General features: G+C 53.0%; 2 protein-coding genes and 1 long non-coding RNA gene across 5 annotated transcripts in view; all 3 read left to right on the forward strand.

Annotated features, from left to right (window-relative positions):
- Nucleotides 1-6,604: 6,604 nt before the first annotated feature.
- On the forward strand, nucleotides 6,605-18,335 carry si:dkey-106l3.7 (uncharacterized). The gene is made up of 6 exons (XM_052041257.1): nucleotides 6,605-7,181; nucleotides 9,182-9,343; nucleotides 11,432-11,618; nucleotides 13,681-13,784; nucleotides 15,743-15,909; nucleotides 18,062-18,335. Exons 1-6 carry the CDS (start codon nucleotides 6,678-6,680, stop codon nucleotides 18,123-18,125), a joined length of 1,188 nt encoding a protein of 395 aa, XP_051897217.1. The 5' UTR covers nucleotides 6,605-6,677; the 3' UTR covers nucleotides 18,126-18,335.
- Nucleotides 8,271-8,896, forward strand: LOC127584448 (uncharacterized). The gene is made up of 3 exons (XR_007958385.1): nucleotides 8,271-8,596; nucleotides 8,681-8,764; nucleotides 8,876-8,896. It is a non-coding gene; the product is annotated as an uncharacterized LOC127584448 (long non-coding RNA).
- A 5,906-nt stretch (nucleotides 18,336-24,241) lies between the features above and the next one.
- LOC127584434 (cell division cycle and apoptosis regulator protein 1-like) overlaps nucleotides 24,242-26,411 on the forward strand; it is a 37,718-nt gene continuing 35,548 nt past the window's right edge. For 2 of the 3 annotated variants that reach the window (XM_052041244.1, XM_052041245.1), the window contains exon 1: nucleotides 24,277-24,394. The gene's annotated coding sequence lies outside the window, so the exon portion shown is untranslated. Of the gene's footprint in view, nucleotides 24,395-26,411 lie in introns of all 3 variants that reach the window. The other variant, XM_052041246.1, reaches the window with a different exon arrangement.

Below are 26,411 nucleotides of genomic sequence, written 5' to 3' on the forward strand. Positions count from 1 at the left end.
AACCAAGGAGCAAGAGACAGTGACTAAGACCTGAAGTCTACTCCATTGATCAAAGCCTTGACACAGATGAAAACCGAAAGTGTTGGACAGGTTCTGAGCAATGTCCTTGGAGGGGAAAGTGGGGCTAATGCTTCAGTTTGAGGATGTGACACAGAAGTGGCGTTGCACTCTCCACAGATGCTGCCTGACCCACTGAGTATCTCTTGCATTTTCGGTTTTTATTTCCCATTTCCAGCATCTGCAATCTTTTTTGTTCTCGTTGGCCAGTCCTTATCCTGAGACTATCTTGCCTCAGTTCTAGATCCTAATAGGAAACAGTTGCTTGGCATCTACCCTGTCCGTCCCTCTCAGAATCTCGTCTGTCACAGGACCACGGAATGGTTGCGTTGCAGAACGGGGCCATTCAGCCAGTTGACACCAGCACTTTGTAACAGCTCATTCCTGTCCCCTGCCTTGCAAACTCCTCCCCTGTAGATACATATTGGAATTGGTTTATTATTGTCACATGTACAGAGTCTTGCATACCGATCGTACAGATCAATTCATTACACAGTGCATTGAGGTCATACAGGGTAAAACAATAACAGAATGCAGAATGGAGTGTCACAGCTACAGAGAAAGTGCAGTGCAGGCAGACAATAAGGTGCAAGGTCATAACGAGGTAGATTGTGAGGTCAAGAGTCCATGTTATCGTACTAGGGGACCATTCAATAGTCTTATAACAGTGGGATAGAAGCTGTCCTTTTGATCACTACAAGTTCTGCCCCCACAACTGCCCATGGCCAACTTGCACCCCAACTGCTCACAGTGTGAAGAGGTCACTTTTTGATTCTTTTGCTGGACACTGTTATACTACACCCTTCTGCCAATTTCCCTGTTCCTTCCCCCTTCGTGACACCAAACACCTCTGTCAGATTCTCACACAAACCCCCTCTTCTCCAGTCTCACCACCTACCTGGTCTGTGATCCCTGGAATCGTTTTGGTGAATCTCTTTTGCATCTTTCCTGTGATGTGGTGCCTGGAACCGCAGACAACTCCTGCTGAGGCCCAGACAGTCAGTGAAAATAAAACATCTGCAGATGCTGGAAACGCTCAGCAAGTCAGGCAGCGTCTGTGGCGTGAGGGGCTGAGATAATGTTTCCAGCATTTTCCATTTTGGTTGTGGCTGGAACAGTGTTCAGTAACGGTCGATCACACCCACCTCCCCAAGCCCAGGTTCCCCCTGTTCTTTCTCAATCACTTTCTCAACCTGCCCTGCCAACTTTGACAAATGATGTACACCCACCCTTAGAACTCTCCATTCTACCCCTTTCAGGCTCTGCCCTCTGTGTTGCCTCTTTTTCATGAAGTTTCATCTGCCTCTCAAGGTCTCCCTGGTCAACAACCCTCCTCACAGTTCACCAATCCTCCAAGCACTGGGTCACTTTTGGGTGGCAGTTAAACATCTAAGCTCTGGCTCTGACTGTTGAACTCATTGAGACTGTCTCCTATGTCTTATTTCCTCCTCAATGTCTTGTTGAGATCATTTCTCATTCTTCTAAACTCCAGACAGTTATAAGTCTGTCTTTATCTCTCCTCTTGGGACTGGTCTCTCATCCCAGTAATCAGACCAGTGAGCCTGGTTGAGCAACCATCCTTGGGTGTAGTGACCGTGGCAGGTGTGGTCTCACCGAATCCTGTAGATGCAGAGGAGCTTTCTTCTTGGTCGTCTGGCAATAATGTGTCACCTCATTACTTGCTGCAACTTTTCTGTGAGTTGTGAACAAGCCCTCTGACTCCCTCAGTCCCAGCGGGCAGCGTCTGAACCCGTTCATTGACTGCAGGGACAATAATTAGCCTGAATATCCAATAGGCACCAATGCCTCACCTCTCTGCCCAAACGTTGGCCGCTTTGCCTCACTGGGCAGCAGACTTCTGCCTGACGCTCCAGTCATTTAAACCCGTGTAGAACGGTAGTGAGTCTCTGGAATTCTCCACCCCAGAGAGTTGTGGAGGCTGGATCACTGGGGGTATCTAGGGTGGAGGTGGGGGTATTTGGAAGCTTGGGGAATTGAGGGAGGTGGGGAGATGAGGCCTGGGGCAGATCAGCCATCATCAGATTGAATGATGGGGTAGTCTCAAGGGGCCGAGTGGCCTCCTCCTTGTGTTCTTGCCCTAGACCTATTGCCACCTGTTGGCCTGGCCTGGGACTGGAGGGAGCTGTGGGTTTGTGGAGCCGCTCGCTGACCAGCACTGGTCCCTCCCCACCCACAGTGACGCAGTGGGAAGGGTCTGTGGTGGTGAAACACCGCCAAACCCCTCCACTGACTGCAACGGCTGCAGGGCTCATCCTGATAGTCGTCCAGCACAGAGACAGGCCCTTCGGCACACCACATTCATACCTACCTACACAGATCCCATTTGCCCCCGTTAGGACCGTGTCCTTCTATGCATTGCCTTCCCAAATGTCATCTAACTGCCTCTGGAGCGCAGTGACTGTATCCGGTTCCACCCCTCCTCTGGCAGTGAGTCCCAGATATCAACCAGAAAAAATACCCCTCCGATCCCCTTTAAATCCCCTTCTTCTCACCTTGAACCTCGTCTCCCTGCAGCACAAGTTGGAGCTCTCAAGCTCTGCGTGGATGGTCACAGTGGTACAGCAGGTAGTACAGCTGTCTCCCAGCTCAGGGTCCTGGGTTCGATCCTGACGTGCTGTCTGTGTGTTGTTTACTCTTTCTCCCATGACTGTTTGTCCGGGTGCTCCAGTTTCCTCTCATGCCCCAAAGATATTGGCCCCTAGTGTAGGTAAGTGGCAAAAGAATCAAAGGGGAGTTGATGGGCGTGTGTGAGAGGGAATAAAGTGCAGACCTACAGGGACAGAGGGAGACTGGCGCTGAGGGGATTGCTCTGTTGGGAGCTAGCATGGACCCAATGGGCCAAATGGCCTCCTACTTTAAGTAAGTATTGTGTCTGGCATTGAACGGTCACAGAAAAACAAGGAAGAGAGCACTCTGTGTTCTTCACACACGTAACGGGTCACTCTGCTGTTGTCAGCACACTCCACCAGGCAGCTGAAGACTTCCCTGAAACCTTCTCCTTCTCACCCCACCACTGCTGACCTGTTCCTACAGACCTCACCAACAAGACGTGATGTCAGGAAGGTCACACCCAGGGCTGGAAGTTTTGGGTTTCAACTGGTTAAAAATAGAAAGAAAATACCCCCAAAAATCAATGTAGAAAAAATTGTGCTTTTTTACACAGGGCAATTGATGTTTCAGGTCGAAGACCCCTCGTCAGAACAGGGAACAAGAGAAGAGAAGTCTGTTTTGAGTTGCAGAGAGAATTTTAAGTTCCTCCCAGTGTTTTCATCACAGGAGACCTACGGAGGAATCGCTCCGTACGTCGGCCTGTTTTTCAAGAAAACTCTGTGCCAGCAGTGGAAGTCAGCTGTGGAGAACTTCCATCGGCTTCCAGAATGCTACATGAGATTTGCAGAAGGCCCAGGTGGACCACTGACTGTCCCATTGTGTGTGGGATGTCCTGGTCAGGGGCCTGGCACTGCTGACAAAAGGCAAGAGGCTAGAAGTACAGATGGGAAGGAGGGTTACAGGGGTTGTAACTGAGCAGAGAGGATGAGGAAGAGGAGACCATTACTTGTGAACTTGGTTCAAGAAGGGGTGCAGGTGAATCAAATGGGCGGACCCCTTGATGTTCCACAGGAAAAGAACTCCAGTGGTAAGAACTCTGCCGCACGGACACCAGCCTCAGAGCAGGTGGCTGCTAGCCTTTGAAAGTGATTTGTGATGGATTGCAGATTCAGCGAGCATCAAAAACAGGCTGGCGTACAGAGTGATTCCTCCGTAGGTCTCCTGTGACAAGAAAAACACTGGGAGGAACTTAAAATTCTCTCTGCAACTCAAAACAAACTTCTTTTCTCTTGCTCCCAATCCTGATAAAGGGTCTTCGACCTGAAACATCAATTGTTTCTCTCTCCACAGACGCTGCCTGACCTGCTGTGTGTTTCCAGCATTTTCTGTTTTTATTTCAGATTTCCAGCATCTGCATTTTTTGGTTTTTAGTAACAGGAAGATCTCTGTGAAAGTCAGTATGAAATTCTGTAAGTGCAGGTTTCCCTCTCTCCAGTGGCACAGCTTGGGAGAGATCCCAGTGTGGTCAGCACACTGCACTTGTAGCAACTTGAAGACTGAATATCAATGCTTGTCTAGACTGAAGTTCTCCAACAGGTGAATTGGCTGATTTTTCCCCGGCACTGATCAAACACAGGGAAACATGCCTAAAGTAAACGAAAAATAAAAACCAAAGCATTCAAATGCTTTGGAGAAGGGGAATGCAGACCGATCAGGTTAACTCTCTGGAAGGGTGGTGGTTCTGAGAAACAATGGAGCAGAATGGACCTGCCCCCTCCGGAGTCGGGATAACTGGAAGGTGAGTCCTGAACCAGGGAGTTGGTCATTTAGGGGAGGGGCTCACGTGTTTAGGACTGAGGTTGGAAAGATCTTTGGACTCCTGTACCCAGAGGTCATAGATATTCAGTTGTTGAGTTTATCCAAGGCTGAAATTTGTAGGATTTGGAATTGAGGGATTGGGCAGAAGTTTGGGGAGATGACCGACGATGGCCTTGTCAAATGGCGCAGCAGGTTTGATGAGCCACGTAGCCCACTTCTGCTCCCTCCTTTGGTTGTAACGAGCTGAATGTGTAGCTCAGGACCCGCTACAGTCTGGGGACAAGCTCTCTCTGAAGTCTCACCAAAGGGGAATTCACCAGGAGATGCCCAATAGCTGAGTCAGCAGCTGAATCTACAGATGTACGGTGGAGAGCATTCTGACTGGTTGCATCACCGCCTGGTATGGAGGCTCCAATGCACAGCATCGAAAGAGGCTGCAGAGGGTTGTAGACTCAGCCAGCTCCATCACGGGCACAACCCTCCCCACCACTGAGGACATCTTCAAGAGGTGGAGCCTCAAGAAGGCAGCATCCATCACTAAGCACCCTCACCATCTGGGACATGCCCTCTTCTCGTTACTGCCATTGGAGAGGAGGTACAGGAGCCTGAAGACCCACACTCAATGATTCAGGAACAGCTTCTTCCCCTCCGCCATCAGATTTCTGAACGGTCCATGAACCCAGGAACACTACCTTGTTATTCCTCTTTTGCACTATTTATTTATTTTTGCAACTTATAGTAATTTTTGTGTCTTGCACTGTACGGCTGCCGCAAAACAACACATTTCACGACATATGTCAGTGATAATAAACCTGATTCTGATTCTGATGGTGTCGACCAGCCCTGGAAAGGGATGAGATATCCCTGCACCATGCAGGGCCCTGACTGGTGAAATCTGCCGCTGCACCGTCCCAGCGAAGTTCCAGACATGCTTCCCATTCCATCCATTCCTCCCGGCCTGGTGTGCTGGCCCAGATGCTGCTCCCTGTTCCAGCTAAGAGACAACAACAAGCTCACCTGGAGATGGGAGCTTGGAGAGGAGGTGGGGCGTGTACAAGCTAGGAGCAGGTAGGCCCTTGGGCCCAGCTGTTGAGTCTTCAGTGGTCGCTCCCCCTCAGCTTTGACCAGCTTTGCTCGACCTCCGGTGCTGTCCGTGTGGAGTTTCCACGTTCTCCCTGTGACCCCGTGGGTTTCCCCCGGGTGCTCCGGTTTCCTCCCACGTCCCTACGACTGCGGGTCGGTGGGTTAATTGCCCCCAGTGTGTGGGCAGCAGAAGAATCAATGGAGTTGGTGGGTGTGTGAGAGGGAAGCAGTTGCAGGAAATAAGTGTGGTAGTGGAACTGATGGGAGTGCTCTAAGAGCTAGCACAGACTCAATGGGCTGAAGGGCCTCCTATGTCATAAGGAAAATATGAAATATACTTTTTCATTCACTCTCTCTCCCCCCTCCCTACTCGTTCCTTCTCTCGATATGGTCTGACTAGCATTCTCTCTCCCTCTCTCTCCCTCTCTCTCATTCTCCTTCACTGTGTATTGCTCTTTTGTAGATACTTTTTTCTATCTCTCCCTATAACCCCTTTCTCTTTCTCACTGTCATTCTTGTGAAACCTCGCTAATCACTCTCTATTCCTCTTTTTCCTCGATCTCTCCCTCTCTCTCTATAACCATTTTCTCTCTCTCACTGTCAATGTCAGGGAGAACCTCTCATTTTCCTCCCTCTCGCTCCATCCTGCTTAGATTAGATTAGTTTAATGTCATCCACACTGCAATGAAATTCCTTGATCACGTGAAGCTCACAGAACAGTGTACATGGTGATAACTATAACGATAGATACAATGACAAGCGCAACACAGCAGGTGCAAAGTTTGTGGAGAGGAATGGTTCAAAGACTGTCTCTCTGTTTTCTCTCTGTCAGTCTCTCCACACCTCTCTGTCTACACTCCCTATAGTCACTCTCTCTGCCTGTCTCTCCCCCCTCCTCTCCCTCACCCTCTCGGCTCTGATACACAGTCATGCTGTCAGGACACAGGCTCTGGATGTCTGAGGTTTGGGGTGGGAGCAGAGTTGTGCAAGATGGTGTGGGTGTGAAGCTGGTCTGATAGGTTCCCAGGCACCGAGTCTCTCGCTGCCTCAGGGCTCCACGCTCTCAGCTTACCACATAACCTTCTTCCTCACTTGTTCTCTCGCTGCTGGGACTTCAACCTCACACGGAGGCAGCTCCACGGCCCCGGATGGAGACACAGAGTGGATGGGTGGACGTCAGCCCGCTGGTGTCACGGAGTGAGGTTCTGAGGGCCTTCAGCAAGTCCGAGTCGGAAGATTCAGGAGTGGAGATGGCCAGCGGTGACCACCGCTGCCCTCTGAGCTCAGGGTCAGAGGGAGACCTGGCCAGGCTCTCCCGCGCCAGCAGCCTCCAGCAGCTCCCGCGGGCCTCCGAGTCAATCCCGCTGGCCCGCCACTGGTCTGAGCTGGAGCTGGGCCGAGGCCTGGCAGAAGGGCCTGTCCCGCAACTGGAGCCGATCCAACAGAAGCTGCAGCGGGCGCTCCAGCGGACGTTGTCGCGGAAACGGGGATGGGCCGCCCAGGCCTGGGAGGGTGGGTCGCCACTGCCCAGCAGGCTCCAGTCTCCCCTCCTGTCGGCTAGGCCCCTGGCACACTCCCAGCCTGGACTGGCTGACCGTGGCGAGCAGGGTGGACTGGGGCCTCCAACCACCAACAGCGCCTCACACCCTAAGGTAGGCCTCAGGGTCTGGGAGGGGGCAGAGATTGGGGGCGGGGAGACCAGGGAGGGACATGGTGCATTCAGATACAGAAGCAGAGCTTTTGGTGACACGCGGGCGGACTGTGGGAGACGGAGGGGCCATCGGGAAGAACAGAGGGGATGGAATGATGGCGCAGCGGGTAGAGTCCCTCCCTCACGTCTCCAGAGACACCGGTTCGATCCCGACCTGTGGTGCTGTCTGTGTGGAGTTTGCACGTTCTCCCTGTGACCACATGGGTTTCCCCCGGGTGCTCCGGTTTCCTCCCACGTCCCAACGACGTGCGGGGTCGGTGGGTTAATTGGCCGGTGTAAATTGCCCCCCAGTGTGTGGGTGAGGGGTGAGATCTGGGGGGAGTTGTTGGGGATGTGGGGAGAATAATGTAGACAGGAGACGGCAGACACTGGGATCTGGAGCCACACACGACCTGCTGGAGGAACTCAGTGGGTCGAGCAGCATCTGTGGGGGGGGGGAACCATTGAAAATTCCTTCCCCCCCACAGATGCTGCTCGACCTGCTGAGTTCCTCCAGCAGATTGTGTGTGGGTGAATGGGATTAGTGTGGGATCAGTGCAAGTGGGTGCTTGGTGGTCAGTACGGATTCAATGGGCGAAGGGCCTGTTATATGACTCTGTGTAATTACAGCTCAGGTGGGGGGTGTCAATGCATCTCTTCCCTGTCACCATTACACCCTTGGGATCACCTGCTGACTTTTCCCCTCCCTGACCTGTGACCCACCCCCACGGGTCCTCACTGACCACTTGTTCCCCCTCCCCACTACTCCCTCCAAAGGATTCCTCGCCTGCTCTCTGCATGGTCCCCAGGATCTGGCTGATCCTCTCTGTCCGGCCCCACGTTCCCTGCAGGCACCACCCTGGGAGCAGTGGTCTGTGTCAACACTCTGGAATGGAATGTTACAGGACGCTATCTGATCTCACCTGGGAGGAGATCCCTGGCACCAGACACGTTGTCTCAACCAACAGGCATCCCAGGAATTCGGGCAGAATTCAACATCTCTCACTGACTGCCACAGACCCGGGTCAACCCATCAGCTTCACCTATCTGCTTCTTTATGGGTGGTGTGTGTGTGTGTGTGTGTGTGTGAGAGAGAGGGTGTGTGTGTGTGTGACAGAGAGAGGTTGTGTGTGTGAGAGAGGTGTATGTGTGTACATGTCTGTGTGTGTGTGTGTGAGAGAGGTGTGTGTGAAGGAAGTGTGTGTGGGAGAGAGAGGTGTGTGTATGTGTGTGAGAGAGAGGTGTGTGTATGTGTGTGTGAGAGAGGTGTGTGTGAAGGAAGTGTGTGTGGGAGAGAGAGGTGTGTGTATGTGTGTGAGAGAGAGGTGTGTGTATGTGTGTGAGAGTGCTGTGTGTGTGTGTGTGTGTGTGAGAGAGGTGTGTGTGAAGGAAGTGTGTGTGGGAGAGAGAGGTGTGTGTATGTGTGTGAGAGAGAGGTGTGTGTATGTGTGTGTGAGAGAGGTGTGTGTGAAGGAAGTGTGTGTGGGAGAGAGAGGTGTGTGTATGTGTGTGAGAGAGAGGTGTGTGTATGTGTGTGAGAGTGCTGTGTGTGTGTGTGTGTGTGTGAGAGAGGTGTGTGTGAAGGAAGTGTGTGTGGGAGAGAGAGGTGTGTGTATGTGTGTGAGAGAGAGGTGTGTGTATGTGTGGGAGAGAGAGGTGTGTGTATGTGTGTGAGAGTGCTGTGTGTGTGTGTGTGTGTGTGTGTACTAGAGGAGAGCGTGTGTCTGTGTGGGAGGAGTGTGTGCGTGTGTAAGCACAAGTATATCAGCATGCAGTCCCCCCTGAGAATATATCCCTCGCCTGGCCTACCCCCACGCCCAGGGTCCTGTCCCTCCCTAGACACTCGATGCTCTCACCGGCCTTGGGGAGCCTGGAGCCAAGGTTCTCTGGGCACTGGTGATGCCCGAGGTCCTGAGCCCGCTGTACGTCAGCCTCACGGGTCTCTGCGTTCTTTTGATTCAGGAGAGAGGGCGGGAGCTGAATGCCAGCGAGCCAGGCCTGAGGTACCTGCAGCAGGTCTGTCGGCTCCTGGACAGGATCGCAGACCTTCAGGAATGCAACATTCAGCTGAGACGAGACAAGATGGAGATGGAGGAGATACTCAGGCAAACACAGAGAAAACAGGTAAGGAGGGCAGAAGGTACCATGTTACGCCAGGCTCTGGGGTCAGTGGGGACCTGCCATCCCTTCCTCAACAGGTTCTGAGGAACGTCTAATAGTCAGGTACTATTGACCACACACAACAGCAGTGTGGTGCAGGGCGTGGACCCACTGTCTCACAGCTCCAGAGAACCGGGTTCAATCCCACCCTCTGGCGCTGTGTGGAGTTTGCACGTTCTCCCTGTGACCCTGTGGGCTTTGCTGTCTGTGTGGAGTTTACACGTTCTCCCTGTGACCCCATGGGTTTCCCCCGGGTGCTCCGGTTTCCTCCCACATCCCAGAGACGTGCAGGTTGGTGGGTTAATTTGACACTGTCAATTGCCCCTGGTGTGCAGATGGGGGGTAGAATCTGGGGGGAGGGGTGTAATAGAGTCATTGAGATATACAGCGCAGAAACAGGCCCTTTGGCCCAACTCGTCCATGCTGACCAAGGTGCCTACCTGAGCCAGTCCCATTTCCCTGCATTTGGCCCATATCCCTCTAAACCTCTGCTACCCATGTACCCGTCCAAAACGCTTTTAAACATTGTAATGGTACCCACCTCAACCACTTCCCCTGGCAGGTCGTTCCATGTACTTGGAAGAACTTGCCCCTCAGGTCCCCTTTAATTCTTCCCCCTCTGTCCCCCGCCCTGATATGATTCACCTTGTCTACACCCCGCATGATTTTATTTCCCTCTATTGAATTTAGGAGCCGAGAAGTACTGTTGCAACTATATAGGTCCCTGGTCAGACCCCACGGAGTACTGTGCTCAGTTCTGGTCGCCTCACTACAGGAAGGATGTGGAAGCCATAGAGAGGGTGCAGAGGAGATTTACAAGGATGCTGCCTGGAATGCGGGGCATGCCTTATGAAAGCAGGTTGAGGGAACTCGGCCTTTTCTCCTTGGAGTGACGGAGGATGAGGGGGGACCTGATAGAGGTGCATAAGAGGATGAGAGGCATTGATCGGGTGGATAGTCAGAGGCTTTTCCCCAGGGCTGAAATGGTGGCCACAAGAGGACACAGGTTTAAGATGCTGGGGAGTAGGTGCAGAGAAGATGTCAGGGGTAAGTTTTTTACTCAGAGAGTGGTGAGTACATGAAATGGGCTGCCAGCAACGGTGGTGGAGGCTGATACGATAGGGTCTTTCAAGAGACTGTTAGATTGGTACATGGAGCTGAGAAAAATAGAGGGCTATGGGTAAGCCTGGTAATTTCTAGGGTAGGGACATGTTCGGCACAGCTTTGTGGGCTGAAGGGCCTGAATTGTGCTGCAGGGTTTCTATGTTTCTATAAGGTCGCGCCTCAGGCTGCACTGGGAATAATATATAACGGGAAGGTGGAGGGAATCAAAACAAATGGGATGAGTGGAAATGGGTCGTTGCTGGTTAGCACAGACTTGGTGGGCCGAAGGGCCTGTCTCCGTGCTGGATAACTCTCTAATGATGTACCAGTGTGACTTTATATCCCAGAGCATCCATGGTATCAGCCCTCTGAATCTGGGTCCAACAACAGCCAGGGCCACGTCCAGCGACACACGTCGGGCTTTGGACCGGTGAACGAGCCGATCCTGTGTACAGCCCCACCGAATCTGTTTGTGTGCGTGTGAGAGAGTGTGTGTGTGTGTGTCTGTCAGTGTGTGTGTGTGTGTGTCAGTGTGTGTGTGTGTGTGTGTGTGTGTGATTGTGTGTGTGAGAGAGTGTGTGTGTGTGTGTCTGTCAGTGTGTGTGTGTCTGTCAGTGTGTGTGCGTGTGTCAGTGTGTGAGAGAGTGTGTGTGTGTGATTGTGTGCATGTGAGTGTGTGTGTGTGAGCGTGTGTTAGAGAGTGTGTGTGTGTGTGTGAGAGAGTGTGTGTGTGTGTCTGTCAGTGTGTGTGCGTGTGTCAGTGTGTGAGAGAGTGTGTGTGTGTGATTGTGTGCATGTGAGTGTGTGTGTGAGCGTGTGTGAGAGAGTGTGTGTATGTGTCTGTCAGTGTGTGTGTGTCTGTCAGTGTGTGTGCGTGTGTCAGTGTGTGAGTGTGTGTGTCTGTGTGTGTCTCAGAGACACTGAGTGTGGACCTTCTCCCTGCTGCAGGAGATGCTCCGGCGACACTGCTGTTGTGGGTCGGCCTCTCTCCTCCTGCCCCCGCCCCACACCAGGGACCCGCGGCTCCGTCTGCTCCCTGCTCCCCACCGTCAGCACTGGCAGAGGAGGTGGGCCTCAGATTCCAGCATCGTCAGGGAGGCCAAGGCAGGGTCGCCGGGGCCGGACGAGGCCACTGGTGAGTGGGACACGCGGTTACTGTGTGGGAGCGGGCCGGGCTCTCCCATTGGGTGGCCCCTCCCTGGGCCGGGACTGGACTTGGTACAGGAGCCAGCAGAAACCAAGGCGAGGGTGGGGAAGGGGGTCGAGTTGAGTGTCTGGTTCAGGGGCAACACCGAGGGATCTGCTGCTTCTCGTCAAATATCGGGGTGGCACGTTGGGGAGAACGCTGCTTCACAGCGCTGGCAACGTGGGTTCGATCCCGACCTCTGGCACTGTCGGTGTGGCGTCTGCACGCTCTCCCTGCGACCACGTGGGTTTCCCCCTGGGGCTTCGGTTCCCTCCCACATCCCAAAGACGTGCGGGTCGGTGAGTTAATTGACTGCTGTGAGTTGCCCCCAGTGTGTGGGCGAGGTGTAGGATCTGGGGGGCCTTGATGGGAGTGTGGGGAGAATGGGATGGGAATTGGTGTAAGTGGGTGGGTGATGGTCAGTACAGACCTAGTGGGCTGAAGGGCCTGTTTCCATGCTGGATATGACAAAGACTTACAGTGAGGAATTGGATTGCACTGTGAGCTAGCATAGACGATGGGCCGAATGGCTTCCTTCTCTGCCATAAGGTGCAGGAGATAGCTGGTCCGTTGGTGACCACTCCATGAGGTGGTACAACTTCTCCCTTAGGAGGGCCAGTCACTACTATGAGACGTTGTATAAGCCCCATCAGTTTGGGAACGCAGGAGACTGCAGACGCTGGACTCTGGAGCCACACACAATCTGCTGGAGGGACTCAGCGGGTCGAGCAGCGTCTGTGGGGGAGATGGACAGTTGATGCTTTGGGTTGAGACCCTTCATCTGGACCGAAAGATAGAGGGGAGGAGCCAGGAGAGAGGGGCGAGGGGAAGGGCTGGCAGGTGATTGGTGGATCCAGGTGAGGAGGGGGCGATGGGCAGTGGGAGGCTGGCAGGTGATTGGTGGATCCAGGTGAGGAGGGGGCGATGGGCAGTGGGAGGCTGGCAGGTGATTGGTGGATCCAGGTGAGGAGGGGTGATGAGCAGTGGGAGGCTGGCAGGTGATTGGTGGATCCAGGTGAGGAGGGGGCGATGGGCAGTGGGAGGCTGGCAGGTGATTGGTGGATCCAGGTGAGGCAGGGGCGATGGGCAGTGGGAGGCTGGCAGGTGATTGGTGGATCCAGGTGAGGAGGGGGTGATGGGCAGTGGGAGGCTGGCAGGTGATTGGTGGATCCAGGTGAGGCGGGGTGATGGGCAGTGGGAGGCTGGCAGGTGATTGGTGGATCCAGGTGAGGCAGGGTGATGGGCAGTCGGAGGCTGGCAGGTGATTGGTGGATCCAGGTGAGGTGGGGTGATGGGCAGTGGGAGGCTGGCAGGTGATTGGTGGATCCAGGTGAGGCGGGGTGATGGGCAGTTGGAGGCTGGCAGGTGATTGGTGGATCCAGGTGAGGAGGGGTGATGGGCAGTGGGAGGCTGGCAGGTGATTGGTGGATCCAGGTGAGGAGGGGTGATGAGCAGTGGGAGGCTGGCAGGTGATTGGTGGATCCAGGTGAGGCAGGGGCGATGGGCAGTGGGAGGCTGGCAGGTGATTGGTGGATCCAGGTGAGGCGGGGTGATGAGCAGTGGGAGGCTGGCAGGTGATTGGTGGATCCAGGTGAGGAGGGGGCGATGGGCAGTGGGAGGCTGGCAGGTGATTGGTGGATCCGGGTGAGGAGGGGGCGATGGGCAGTGGGAGGCTGGCAGGTGATTGGTGGATCCAGGTGAGGCGGGGTGATGGGCAGTGGGAGGCTGGCAGGTGATTGGTGGAGCCAGGTGAGGCAGGGTGATGGGCAGTGGGAGGCTGGCAGGTGATTGGTGGAGCCAACCAAGGGCTGCAGATGGTGGAATCCGACAGAGGGTAGAGCATGGAGTCGTGGGGGAGTGGGGTGGGCAGGTGGGAACGGTGGGGCAGTGTGGGGGGGTTCATTGAGGGCTTCAACCATTCTGTGCGGGAGAGGGCAGGGTGGGGTCGTGTGCCACCGTGGTCATTATTCTCAGATCGCCAGTTAACCGCTGGTTCTGGATTTCACACCAGGCATTGCGCCGTCCGTCGACGAGACGGACTCCAGACCTGCTGACACTGAGGATGTGCAGGCAGGCAGAGGTCACGCCAAGAACCGTTCTTCAATGATGATGAAGGTATTGTCTCCCGACGTACAATGGTGGTTCACCCATCACACAGCACTAGACCTTCACCCCTCTCCGCTCCCTCTCACAGGCTTTCTGTTGAACTTCACCCCCCCGTTTTGAGCTGCTGTTACAATCTCTGCCTTGGCTGCCAACTGCAACGGTTTGTTCTCTGTTCTAATCTCCTCCTTCTAAGCTCCCTGCTCATTCCTTCAGTGACAATCCACCATTCTCTCTCATCACAGGCTCCCCGACCACAGGGAACTATCGCTCCCCGGGAACTTCTCAAAGCTTTGGTAAATTTGGACCATCTTTCCTAACTTTCAGTGAGAACTCTCCCTTTCCAGTATCTGTGGACTTTCCCGTAATTCTCCAGCCCCCAATCCCACATTCTTGTGAATGTTCCCTCCTCTTTCCCATGGGTCTGAGACCCTTCCTATAACTTAAACATATAACAGCACCAAAGAAGACCATTCAGTCCATCAGGTCCATGCTGGCTCCCAGGGGAGTGATCCCATCAGTCCCATTCCCCCCTCCTTATTTTCCTATCGCCCTGCAACTTACTCTCTCTCGCACACGTGTGCCCATCAACTCCTCTTTCATCCTTTTTGCCATTAACCTGCACTAAGTGGTAACTGACAGCAGCCAGTCAACCTACCAGCACATTTGGGAGATGTGGGAGGAAGCCCACACGGTCACAGAAAGAACTTGCAAACTCTACACAGACAGCACCCGAGGTGAGGATTGAACCCATGCCCCCAGAGCTGTGACGCAGCAGGACTAACAGCTGCACCGCTGTGCCGCCCTGACAGGGTCAGCAGAAATGCAACCAGTTAAAGCCCAGAAAAGGTCTTAACCAGATTCGCCATCCTTGGTCCTGCACACAATCACTGTGTAAAGCACAGGTTTCTGTTCATCGTTTGCTCCATTCTGCACTGCCTCGTACATTGAAAGCCCTTGATCTCTGTGCTCTCTCTCTCTCTCTCTCTCTCTCTCTCTCTCTCTCTCTCTCTCTCTCTCTCTCTCTCTCTCTCTCTCTCTGTACTAAACTCTATTTTCCACCTGTCTTTCTGATCTATCTTTTCTCGTAAATGAAAATCCAATAAACTGCAGATGTTGGAAGTCTGAGAAACCAGAAAATGCTGGAAATGCTCAGCAGGTCAGGCGGCATCTGTGGAAAGAGAGACAGTTAATGTTTCACGCTCGGTTCTGGCAAAGGGTCCCAGACCTGAAACGTTAACTGTTCCTCTCTCCACAGATGCTGCCCGACCTGCTGAGTGTTTCTAACATTTTCTGTTTTTATTCCACCTTTTCTAGTAATTGCCAAGCCCCTGGGTGTGGTTACCGAGGCCTTGGTGTTATTCTGTATGTTGATAATTGATATTTTACAGATGGGAACCTAAAAGGTGTCCAAACACCGATCATAACAACTTGCCCTGTCCACATCCAAGCAAGCCAAAAAACAGACTCTATGAAGCCTTGGTTTCCTCGTTATCCACACATTGAGATTCAACTGGCCACAGTCATTAGCGATCGACACTGTGGGCAAGCACAGAGGCATCGCTGCCTCACAGCTCCAGCGATCCAGGTTCAAACCTGATCCGGCGCTGTCTGTGTGGAGTCTGCACGTTCTCCCTGTGACCGTGTGGATTTCCCCGGGGTGCTCCGGTTTCCTCCCACATGCCAAAGACGTGCGGGTCGGTGGGTTAATTGGCCGGTGTAAATTGCCCCCTAGTGTGCGGGTGGTGGGTAAATCTGGTGAATTGACGGGCGAGTGAGAGAGAGAATAGTTTACAGGAAATAAGGGGGGGTGGGACTGATTGCCTTGAGTGCTGGCATAGACTCGATGGGCTGAATAGCGACGCTCTCTGTTGTGTAGAAATATGGTCACAGTCCACCTGATGTTGCATTGTTGGCTCAAGGTCGTCCATTGAGCTGTGTTGTGTGAACTCGCCTCTCCCTTGTTTCAGAACGATCAGTCTCACTGGGGCAGAGTGAGGGAGCTGGTCAGCCGGCTGAAGCCCAAAGCAGCCAAACGCCAGAGCGTGGTGCTCAACATCGGAGGCGACGTTCCCGAGTCAAAGGTGAAGGAGCAAGTGTCCAGGCCAGGACCCCGTGGTGGAGGACAGGAGGGCAGGTAGGGGCTCTCCATATCTCCTGACACAGAAGGAGGCCGTTCAGCCTGTCAAATCTTTGCCAGCTCACGGAAAATCCCAGTCCCTCACTGATTTTCCCTGTAACCTATTCTCTCCACACTCCCGTCGATTCCCCTGAGATTCTACGAATGGGGGGCAATGGGCAGTAGCCAGTGTTTCGTGGATTGGAGATTGAGAATGAGTCAGGGTTAGGAAGTGAGCCTGTCTCCAGGGTGGTGGGGAGGTCGGGGGTGCTGGGGCAGGGGGGTTAGGATTGGGGGTTGAAATAAGGAGTTGGGAAAGGTATCGACCACCATGTGAAATATCTTTGGGGAAAGGAGTCTGTGAGGGAGACTGAGTTAAGGCCACAACTTGCATCAGCTGCCTGTGATGCTGCTGCAAGTAAGTTTTTCATTGCGCCCGTGCATGCATGGACTTGTGCATGTGACAATAAACTGTACTTTGACTTTGATTAAGTCAGAGGACTGGTGATCAGAACTGGGAGAGGGACGGGCAATACATGGTGGTGCTGCTATTGCTGCCCACAGGAAGGAGTGGGAGGGAGTTTCTCCATGGACCTTGCACCACATGAACCCACTGAAGCTTAACCCCTTGCCCCTGAGGGAGACCCCAACCTTCAATCGTGCTCCCATCCACCCCATGCCTGGTGCATTTCATTGGTCCATTGATCAAAGGGAAACATTTTGCCAGTGACTGTGTTTAGAAGAATGAAGGGTGAACCCATTGAAATGTTGAACATTTGTACGGCACTTAACAGGGTAGATGCAGAGTTGATGTTTCCCCTGACAGGGGAGTCCAGAGCCAGGGGTCACAGTGGAAGGGGTTGGCTGCGCAGGACAGAGATGAGGTGAAACGTCTTCAACAAGAGGGTGGTGAATGTTTGGAATTCTCTACCCATAGGGAGTCTCAGTCATTCAGGTCAGAGGTCAATAGATTTTTAGATATTGGTGCTTGTTTTATACAGGGGAAGATCCCCATTTCTCTAGGACCATCTAGGAACCTGTGTTTCTGTGAAATGTAGTCGCCCCTGCAGAGACCCCAGCCTGCATTAAGCTCCCATAAAGTCCCAGTGTATAATAACCAGATAATCAGTTCAGCTGATCTTGGTTGAGCGTTTGTTATTGGGAAGAAGGACTCACTTGTTCCTCTCCCAGTAATCCCAGCAGACCTTCCTGTACCTGGTTGGTTTAGCAGCTGAGGGGTATGAGGTCTCCCACAGTGGGAGAAGGGGCAGGAACTGGGACGGAACCAGTGGTCCTGGGCTGCTCTGCTTGACCTCAAGCCGCAGAGAGGAACAAACCCCAGACTTCAGCCAGACAGCCGGGCAGCATGGTGATGCAGCTGGTAGATACGCTCCCTCACAGCGGCAGAGACCCCGGTTCGATCCTGATTTCAGGTCCTGTCTGTGTGGAGTTTGCACGTTCTCCCTGTGACCACGTGGGTTTCCCCCGGGTGCTCCGGTTTCCTCCCACATCCCAGGGGCAAGCAGGTTGGTGGGTTAATTGGCCACCGAGTGTGTAGGTCAGTGGTAGAATCTGGGGGGCAGGGGGTTAATGGGAATGTGGAGAGAATTAAAAAAAGGGATTAATCTAGGATTGGTGTAAATGGTCGGCACGGACTCAGTGGGCCGTAGGGCCTGTTTCTGTGCTGTATCTCTCTATGACTCTACAAGACTTTGGATTGCCTTCCATTCCTGCCTGCTTGGGCTGAGCTGAGACCTTGTGCTGAATGCCTATTGGCCAGAATGTCAGAGGTGCTGACCAACAAGTACCCTTCTATGCTAACCCCATTTACCTGCACTTGGCCTTCTACACCTTGGCGATTCTTGTGCTCGTCACAAGAACAGAAGAACACAGGAGCAGGAGTCGGCCACTTGGCCCCTCAAACCTGCCCTGCCATTCACTGTGGCTGATCTGTGTGGCCCTCAACTCCTCTTCTGTTACCGGTTCCCCAGAGCCCTCAATTCCTCGACCTTTCAAATATTTATCTTCCTCAAGATAGATAAATGTTACAAGGGTGGCTCCCTCCACCAATCCATCAGACACTGTGTTCCAACATGTGGGAATCTGGGATATAACAGTGGGGAATTATTATGTGCGGGGAATACATGAACTAATGGCTCTTTATCTTCAGCTGGGGTATAGGAGCTGAAGAAATTATGGTGGGGCTTCAGGGCTGCAAGTGGAAGGGAGACTGATCGGGCAGTCCCTGACCTGGAAAGAGGCCGTGGCCAGGAGGAAGCTCAACACACGTGTTGCGTGAACAAAATCATGGGAGCTGGGGAAGGGGAAGCACCAAGTCTGAGCTCTCTGCTCCAACAAGGGCCTGCCCGTGGTTATACTGAACACAACGTCTCTGTATTCAATTCACGGGGTTCACTGAGATATATTCTCACTTAATAAAGAATCTGGAAAACATAGTGTGATTAATAAACTACTTGACACTGCTGGAGTGCCAGGGCAGTTGCACAGGATGCCTCCCCGCACTTGATCCTTTCCCCAGTAGATTGATCACCTTACTCTCTCTTTATAATGAAAAGGGTAACAGCTGCTCGATCTTTCCTGATAGTTTCTTCCTGGACCATCCAGGTGAAGCCCTTTTAACTCTTTCATAACATTAAGTGTGGTGAGTGTCCCAGGTATAGACTAACCAGAGATCAGCACTGTTCCCAATGAGGTATAACCAAGGTATCTGGGCATATGCACTGTGCACAGTGTTCCCAGTGTGGTCTTCAAGGTGTATGAAGACCAGAACTGTGCACAGTATTCCCAAACAATCTGCTGGAGGATCTCAGTGGGTCGAGCAGCATCTGTCGGGGGGAAGGAATGGTCGCTGTTGACAATTCCTTCCCCTCCCACAGATGCTGCTCGACCTGCTGAGCTCCTCCAGCAGATTGTTTGTTGCTCCAGGTTCTGGCGTCTGCCGTTTTCTGTGTCTCCAGTATTCCCAATAGGGTTGAAACAAGATAATGGAGATCAGAACTGTGCAGGCGTCTCGGTGTGGTCAAACTGAAGTGAATGAAGACTAGATCTGTTTAGTGTCCCCAATGAATTCCAGCCCAGGTGTACGGAAACCAGACTGAGCACAATAGTTCAGACCAAGGCACAGAAGACCAAAACTTGGTACAGTTCTCTTAGTGTGGTCTAACTAACCCATATGGAGACCAGAATGTGCTCAATGCTCCATGTGTTCTAAAATATAAACAGAAGATACTGGACATCCTCATCGGCAGCACCTGTGGACACAGAAACAGTTCATGTTTTTAGTGAAACTTTAACTCTGTTTATCTCTCCACAGGTGCTGCCTGACCTGCCGGGTATCTCAGGCACCATGTGTTTGTTGTTTCAGTTTTCCATCATCTGTAAGTTTTTTTCTGCTTTTTGATTAATGTTTCAGGTTGATAATCTTTCTTCAGAATTGGGAAACGTTAATGAAACAAGCTTTAAGTTACAGAGAAAGGGATGGAGATATCAATGTCTGTGATAGGATGGAGACTAGCAGGGACTGGATGAGGTGTGGGGTAGTGTCAGCTGAAAGAGGGGTTAAAGGCCACTGAATAGCAACGTGTGTCTGGAGGAAGTGAAATTGGGATGAGGGAATGAAAACCAGAAAAACAGTTGAATGCTGGAAATTCGAGATCCTAGACTGGTGTGGCTGGTTATCTGAAACTGTGGAGTTCACTGTTGAGACTTGAATGTGCCTGGTTGGTCCATTTGATGTTGTTCCTTAACCTTATGATGAAGTTCAAGTTCAAGTTCATTATCATGGGCAGCAGCAACACGGTACATGACAAGATGAGAACAAACATAAGTTAACGTGGACTTAGATTAACACGAATTATAACAACGAACACAACAAAATAAACTAAAATAAACATAATGACATTATTGCAAGTTGAGAGAATAAAGAAATCCAGTCCGAGGTGGTGTTGGGGTTTATTGGGTTGGTTCAAGAACCTGACGGCAGTGAAGTTCTTTGCAACTGTGCATGAGGCCAAAGGCAGAAAGTTTGGAGGGGCAGTGGGATGTAGAATCAGACTGACGGGGGACTGTCCACACTGACCATTCACCTTACCTCTGCCCCTCATGGTTTTATAAACCTCTATAAGGTCACCCCTCAGCCTCCTTCACTCCAGGGAAAACACCCAATCTGCATTCTGTTTCCACTGCGATATATCCCACGTCAGCTTTCAGTTCACATCAAATGTCATCCCGATGTTTTCTTTACCATGATGAGGGTTTCTGTCTCCAGTCTGTTTCAGATCCTGGGGCATGTTCAGCTGTGGTCAGCGAGAGATACACTACACTTGGAGTAAGTGGCCCCGAGTTGAGGAGTTCAGAGATCTCGGAGTGTGGTCAGGGTGGAGGAGGTCGCAGACAGAGGGATGGATCAGTGAACATCCCTTTCTGCCCTAGTTCCGCCATCCCACTCTATTAACCTCCCTTTGCAACTTTTTGAAACTTGCTTCCTGACACCAGTGTCAGAACAGGGAACGGAAATGAAGGCTCTTCAGTGCCCAAACCCACCCAGTGAGTTTTTTGAAGAGGTGACAAAGAAGGAGCAACAAGGGCAGGGTTGTAGATGTTGTCTACATGGACTTTTGCAAGGTCCTTGACAGCGTCCCACATGGGAGGCTGGTGCAGAAGATTATATCACATGGGATCCAGGGTGAGCTAGCCCATTGGGTACAAAATTGGCTTGGTGGCAGGAGTCAGAGGGTGGGAGTGGAGAGTTGATTTTCAGATTGGAGGCCTGTGACCAGCAGTGTGCCGCAGGGATCGGTGCTGGGTCCGCTGTTGTTTGTCATCTATATTAACGACTTGGATGAAAATGTTATTGGCATTTTTAGTAAGTTTGCAAATGACACCAAAATTGATGGCATAGTGGAGAGTGACGAAGGTTGTCTAAGGATCTAGATCATCTGGGAAAGTGGACCAACAAATGGCAGATGGAACTTAACTTGGACAAATACAAGGTGCTGCACTTTGGTGAATTAAACCATGGCAGGATTTACACAGTAAGTGCAGGGCCCTGGGTCGTGCTGTGGAACAGAGAGACTTCAGGGTACAGATACATAGTTCCCTGAAGGTGGTGACACAGGTAGACAGGGTGGTGAAGAAGGCGTTTGGCACGCTGACCTCCATCAATCAGGGCATTGAATACAGGAGCTGGGACGTCATGTTACAGCTGTACAAGTCGTCGTGCGTAGTTCTGGTCTCCCAACTACAGGAAGGGTGTGATTAAGCTGGAGAGGGCGCAGAAAAGATTCACAAGGACGTTGCCAGGACTGGAGGGCTTGAGTTAGAAAGAGAGAGTGGACAGGCTGGGACTGTTTTCTCTGGAGCGAAGGAGGCTGAAGGGTAACTTATAAAATCATGAGGGGCACAGACAAGGTGGATGTTCACAGTCTTTTCCCCAGGGTAGGGAAGTCTAAAACTAGAGGGCACAGGTTTAAGGTGAGAGGGGAAAGATCTAAAAGGGATCTGAGGAGCAAGTTTTTTTAGACAGAGGGTGGTGGGAATGTGGAACATGCTGCCGGAGGAGGTGGTGGAGGCAGGTACAATTACAACGATTAAAGACGTTTGGACAGGTGCATGCATGGGAAAAGTTTGGAGGGACACGGGCCAAACACAGGCAAATGGGACTATCTCAGGTCAGCATGGACAAGTTGGGCTGAAGGGCCTGTTTCCATGCTGTATAACTCTCTGACTCTAGTGAAGGTTAACAGTCTATCCAACTATGTGGAGCTTCACAGTTCAGCTGATGCTGCATCCTTCTGACAAAGTGCAAATGTTCTCTCCCTCCTGGGCAGACAGAAATTAGGAGAAGTGGCTCAGTGTTCCTGCCTGAGCCCTCAGTACCCAGGCCTATTAACAAAGATCAGGTAATGCATTTGGAGAATCCGAACCAGATGAGGAAGAACACAACAGATGGCAGGCTAGAAAGAAAGGCTGAAGAACAGAGGCCATTGGAATGCATATCCCCAGACCCCAAAAGGTAGTCAGCCAGATCGATAAGGCGGCTGAAGCAAAGGATATTAGAGGTCGTGCTTGAGCCGTACGAAACACCATCCAGGCTGCAGCTGGAGTGCAGGCACAGTTCTGGTCACCATCCAGGAAGGATGTGATAGGGCTGGAGAGGTTGAGGGGCAGATTTACGTTGGAGAATTATAGTTGTAAGGAGAGAGGGCATGGACTGGGGTTGTTTTCTGTGGAATAGAGGAGGCTGAGGGAAGATTTAACTGAAGTGATCTTCCGTCGTAAGGTCAGACGTGGGGATGTTCACTGATGCACGATGCTCTGTGGCGTTTGCAAGTCCTCAGTCACTGAGGCAGAGCCCAGGCAACATTCACGTCTGGGCCGAATATTGACGAGTGATGTTCACACTGCGATAGTGCCCGACAATAACCAGCTCCATCTCAGAGTCTAATCACCCACCCTTGACATTCAATGGCACCATAAACATCCTGGGGTTCACCACTCACCCAGACCAGTCACAGACACTGCGGCAGCCACAACAGCAGATCAGCCTCTGGGAATCCTGCAGCAGTGAGTGACTAACCTCCCGACACCCCATCTACAGCACACGTCAGGAGTCTGACGAAAAACTCTCCACTTGTCTGGATGGCTGCAGCTCTAACAAGCACCAAGGAACAGAACACCATCCAGGACAAAGTAGCCCAGTCGTCACCCTGTCCCCTACCAGCACACTCACCTCCTCCACCACTGCCGGACGTCCTTTTATATATTTCAAACCCATACATTTTATACAGGAAACACAATCAGTTCACATCTTTCACTACATTTATTGCGCCATCAATTCAATACATTCTCTTACAATCCATCAAAGCAAATCATGTGGCAACGTCCAACTGAAAGGAAGATTTTGCAGAACGAGGCCAGGCCCATCCTTCGCAGCACTCAGTGACACTTGGTGTTTGTGCACTGCAGCTCGATGCACCTACACACAAAGGTGCCCATTAGGACGAGGGCAATGTTGGGTACACTCCCCACCCTCCCCACACTTTTCTCTGGAGACTTGAAGATCACGATGCCGCAGACACACTCCATCCTAGACCTCCAGGTCAAAAGGGAGATGGCTGCCACGGTGAAGGAGTGGGGTCAGGGGCCACACCAACACCATACACCAATTGACCAGGTTCTCACCCGCCATCGAGAGGGAGGGCTGCTCCCACCTTCCAATCTGTTTCACCTGAGCTATCAGTTCCAAACAATTATTTCAAAAATAAACTTTATTCATAATAAAAATTACAAGTACAAAACACTGCATTGCTCTTTACATTCATAGTATGTTCAGTCTGTACATTCACAGTGTAATTGATTCTATACACATCCTCCCCAGGTTTCAACAAGGTTCCATTGCTGAGAACTGTAACCTGAATAGTTTGCAGGTGGGAAATGCAGACGCCCAGCAATGTATTTAATAAACACATAGGCCGACCGAGGGCAACATGTAGTTAAACCAGGGCATTTAAAAACTCAACCATTCAGACGTTGCCGTGAACCGAATTCCCACCCAGGAGGAGATCCTGCAGCCCCACAGCAGCCGGCAGATCCATCCCACGCGTCTCCCCAACGCTCGATCGGACATACAGGCTGTACGTAAGTCAAGTGTTCATAACCTGGGGAGAACCTGTACATTAGTCAGGACATAGCGCCATTGCTATTCATGTGACCTCCTGGAGTGATACAAACTTTTCTTGCCTCTACCACCCACGTACACTGGCTCCATGCCCAGAGACCCAAGATATAAATCTACTTGCAACAAACAATCTGCTGGAGAAACTCAGCCAGTCAAGCAGCATCTGTGGGAGAAAGGAATTGTCAGCGCTTGGGGTCGAAACACTGCATCAGGATGAGAAGTTCCTTGTCCTGATGCAGGATCTTGACCCGAATTATCAACAGTTCTTTTCCCTCCACAGATGCTGCTCGACCTGCTGAGTTCCTCCGGCAGATCATGTGTTGCTCCAGATTCCAGCATCTGCAGTCTCTTGTGTCTCCATGTCTATCTACTTCCATACCCACTACTACAGAGTCAGGTACCTACCAGATACAGCACAGAAGGAGGCCATTTGGCCCATCATAGCCTTGCAAGCCAAAGAGAACGAGTCGCTAATTCAACACAGGACTTCACAGTCGTTATGTCATGGGTGAAGGTATATTTAGAGACAGCATTGGTGGTATTCTTTCCGTTTTGAGGTGCCTGCTGTAGATACTACATTTTAATACAATGAGGGTTTCTGCAGACCCCACTCTCACACTCGCAGTCTCAGCTGCACTTCCACCAGGCGCCGCACGGAGGAGGTGTCCGCGGAGGATCCCGCTGTCATTGCACCTCCCCACTGGTGGGTGGCGCGGTAACGCCAGGTTCTGCTTGGCGCAGCGCACGCTCCTCGGTCTTGGCGGACTCCTCCAGGCGGGTGGACGCGACGTCGGCTCGGTCACGGTAGGTAGGCCCGGCCCGGCGGGACTCCGCCCGAAACCCGGGGGGAGCTCGGCGGCGGGAGGTGAGGAAGCTGCGGGCGTGTGGGTGAGGGGGGGGGAGGCGGCTGCAGCCGTCGGGCCCGCCGCCCGCGCACCCCGGGAGGCAGCGCGGGAACGGGCCTGGGCCTGGGCCTAGGAGTAGGGCTTCAGGCCTTCCCCCCGACTCGGCCCCGCCGCCCGGCCGCCTCAGGCCCGTTGTGGAGGCCCCGGGTTCTCTCCCCCGCTTCGGTTTTCCTGCAGTTACAGATCTCTTTTTTCCTTCCTCACGGCCTTTTCTCTCTCTGCTGCCGCCTCTTCCCTACCCATCTGCTCCAGCCTCCCCCCCTCCCCCCCACCCCCCATCCCCTCCCCCCCCCCCCCCCCCCCCCATCCCCTCCCCCCCCCACCCCCCCATCCACTCCCCCCCCACCCCCCATCCCCCCTCCCCTCCCCCCCTCCTCCCCTCCCCCCCCTCCTCCCCTCCTCCTCCCCTCCCCTCCCCCCCTCCCCTCCCCCTCCCCTCCCTCCCCCCCTTTCCCCCCTCCCCCTCCCCTCCCTCCCCCCCTTTCCCCCCTCCCCCTCCCCTCCCCCCCTTTCCCCCCTCCCCCTCCCCTCCCTCCCCCCCTTTCCCCCCTCCCCCTCCCCTCCCCCCCTCCCCCCCACCCCCCCTCCCCTCCCCCCCACCCCCCCATCCCCTCCCCCCCATCCCCCCTCCCCTCCCCCCCCATCCCCCCTCCCCTCCCCCCCCATCCCCCTCCCCCCCCATCCCCCCTCCCCTCCCCCCCCACCCCCCCATCCCCCTCCCCCCCCACCCCCCCATCCCCCTCCCCTCCCCCTCCACCCCCCCATCCCCCCTCCCCTCCCCCTCAACCCCTCCCCTCCCTCCCCCCTTTCCCCCCTCCCCCTCCCCTCCCTCCCCCCTTTCCCCCCTCCCTCTCCCCCCTTTCCCCCCTCCCTCTCCCCCCCCTCCCCCTCCCCCCCCCCCCTCCCCCCCCCTCCCCCCCTCCCCCTCTCCCCCCCCCTCCCCCCCTCCCCCCTCCCCCCCTCCCCCCCTCCCCCCCCCTCCCCCCCCTCCCCCCCTCCCCCTCTCCCCCCCCTCCCCCCCTCCCCCCTCCCCCCCCCTCCCCCCTCCCCCCTCTCCCTCCCTCCCCCCCCTCCCCCCTCCCCCCTCTCCCTCTCCCCCCTCTCTCCCTCTCCCCACTACAGCCCTCTCTCTCTCTCTCTCTCTCTCTCTCTCTCTGCTACAACCTCTTTTTTATTCTCTCTGTTGCCGCCTCTTTCTCTCTCTCTCTCTCTCTCTCTCTCTCTCTCTCTCTCTCTCTCTCTGTGCTACAACCTCTCATTTCTTTTCTCTCTGCTAAGTCTTTCTTCTTAAAGTCATGATATTATGGGGAAAGTTAGGAGATTTCACTTTAAAGACTGGAACTGCCTCCTGTTTTTCTCTCCATTTGGCATTTTTCCCCTCTGCACCACTACCATCTTTATAAGTAGTCACTCCATTCCTTTCTAATAGAATTCCTCCAATTTTTCTCTCTTCCTTTAACAAAGTCTCCTACTTTCTTTTGATTTTATGCCTCATTCCACATCTGACACACAAAAATCTGACGTAGAAGCAAAGTGTTGGGTTGTGGTATGTGGAGTGATTTGTGTTCATCGTTTTTAAGTGTTTGAAAATTTACCCTTCTCCATCTTGTATATTGTGGTAGGGACTGAGGTCTTAGCACTGCTAGTCAGTGTTTTGTTTTCCCCAACTTTTTTTCCCTGAATTCCCTGTCTGGTTTACACTTTTGTCTGGACGACTCTGTGCTTTATCCATGCTGTTGGCTGCCATGTCACCAACTGAACACTCACTGTGTCTCTTCTGGTCTAAAGTTCATTAAATCCTGATATCTTGCGAAACAAAAGATGATTCCCTCCTCCTCGCTCCTGGTTCTGATGCAGCTCAGCCAGTTTATTGTAGCACCTTCAGCTGCACAGGTTCTTCTTGTTCTTGTCAATAA

Source organism: Pristis pectinata, chromosome 29, assembly GCF_009764475.1.
Source record: "Pristis pectinata isolate sPriPec2 chromosome 29, sPriPec2.1.pri, whole genome shotgun sequence".
NCBI lineage: Eukaryota > Metazoa > Chordata > Chondrichthyes > Rhinopristiformes > Pristidae > Pristis > Pristis pectinata.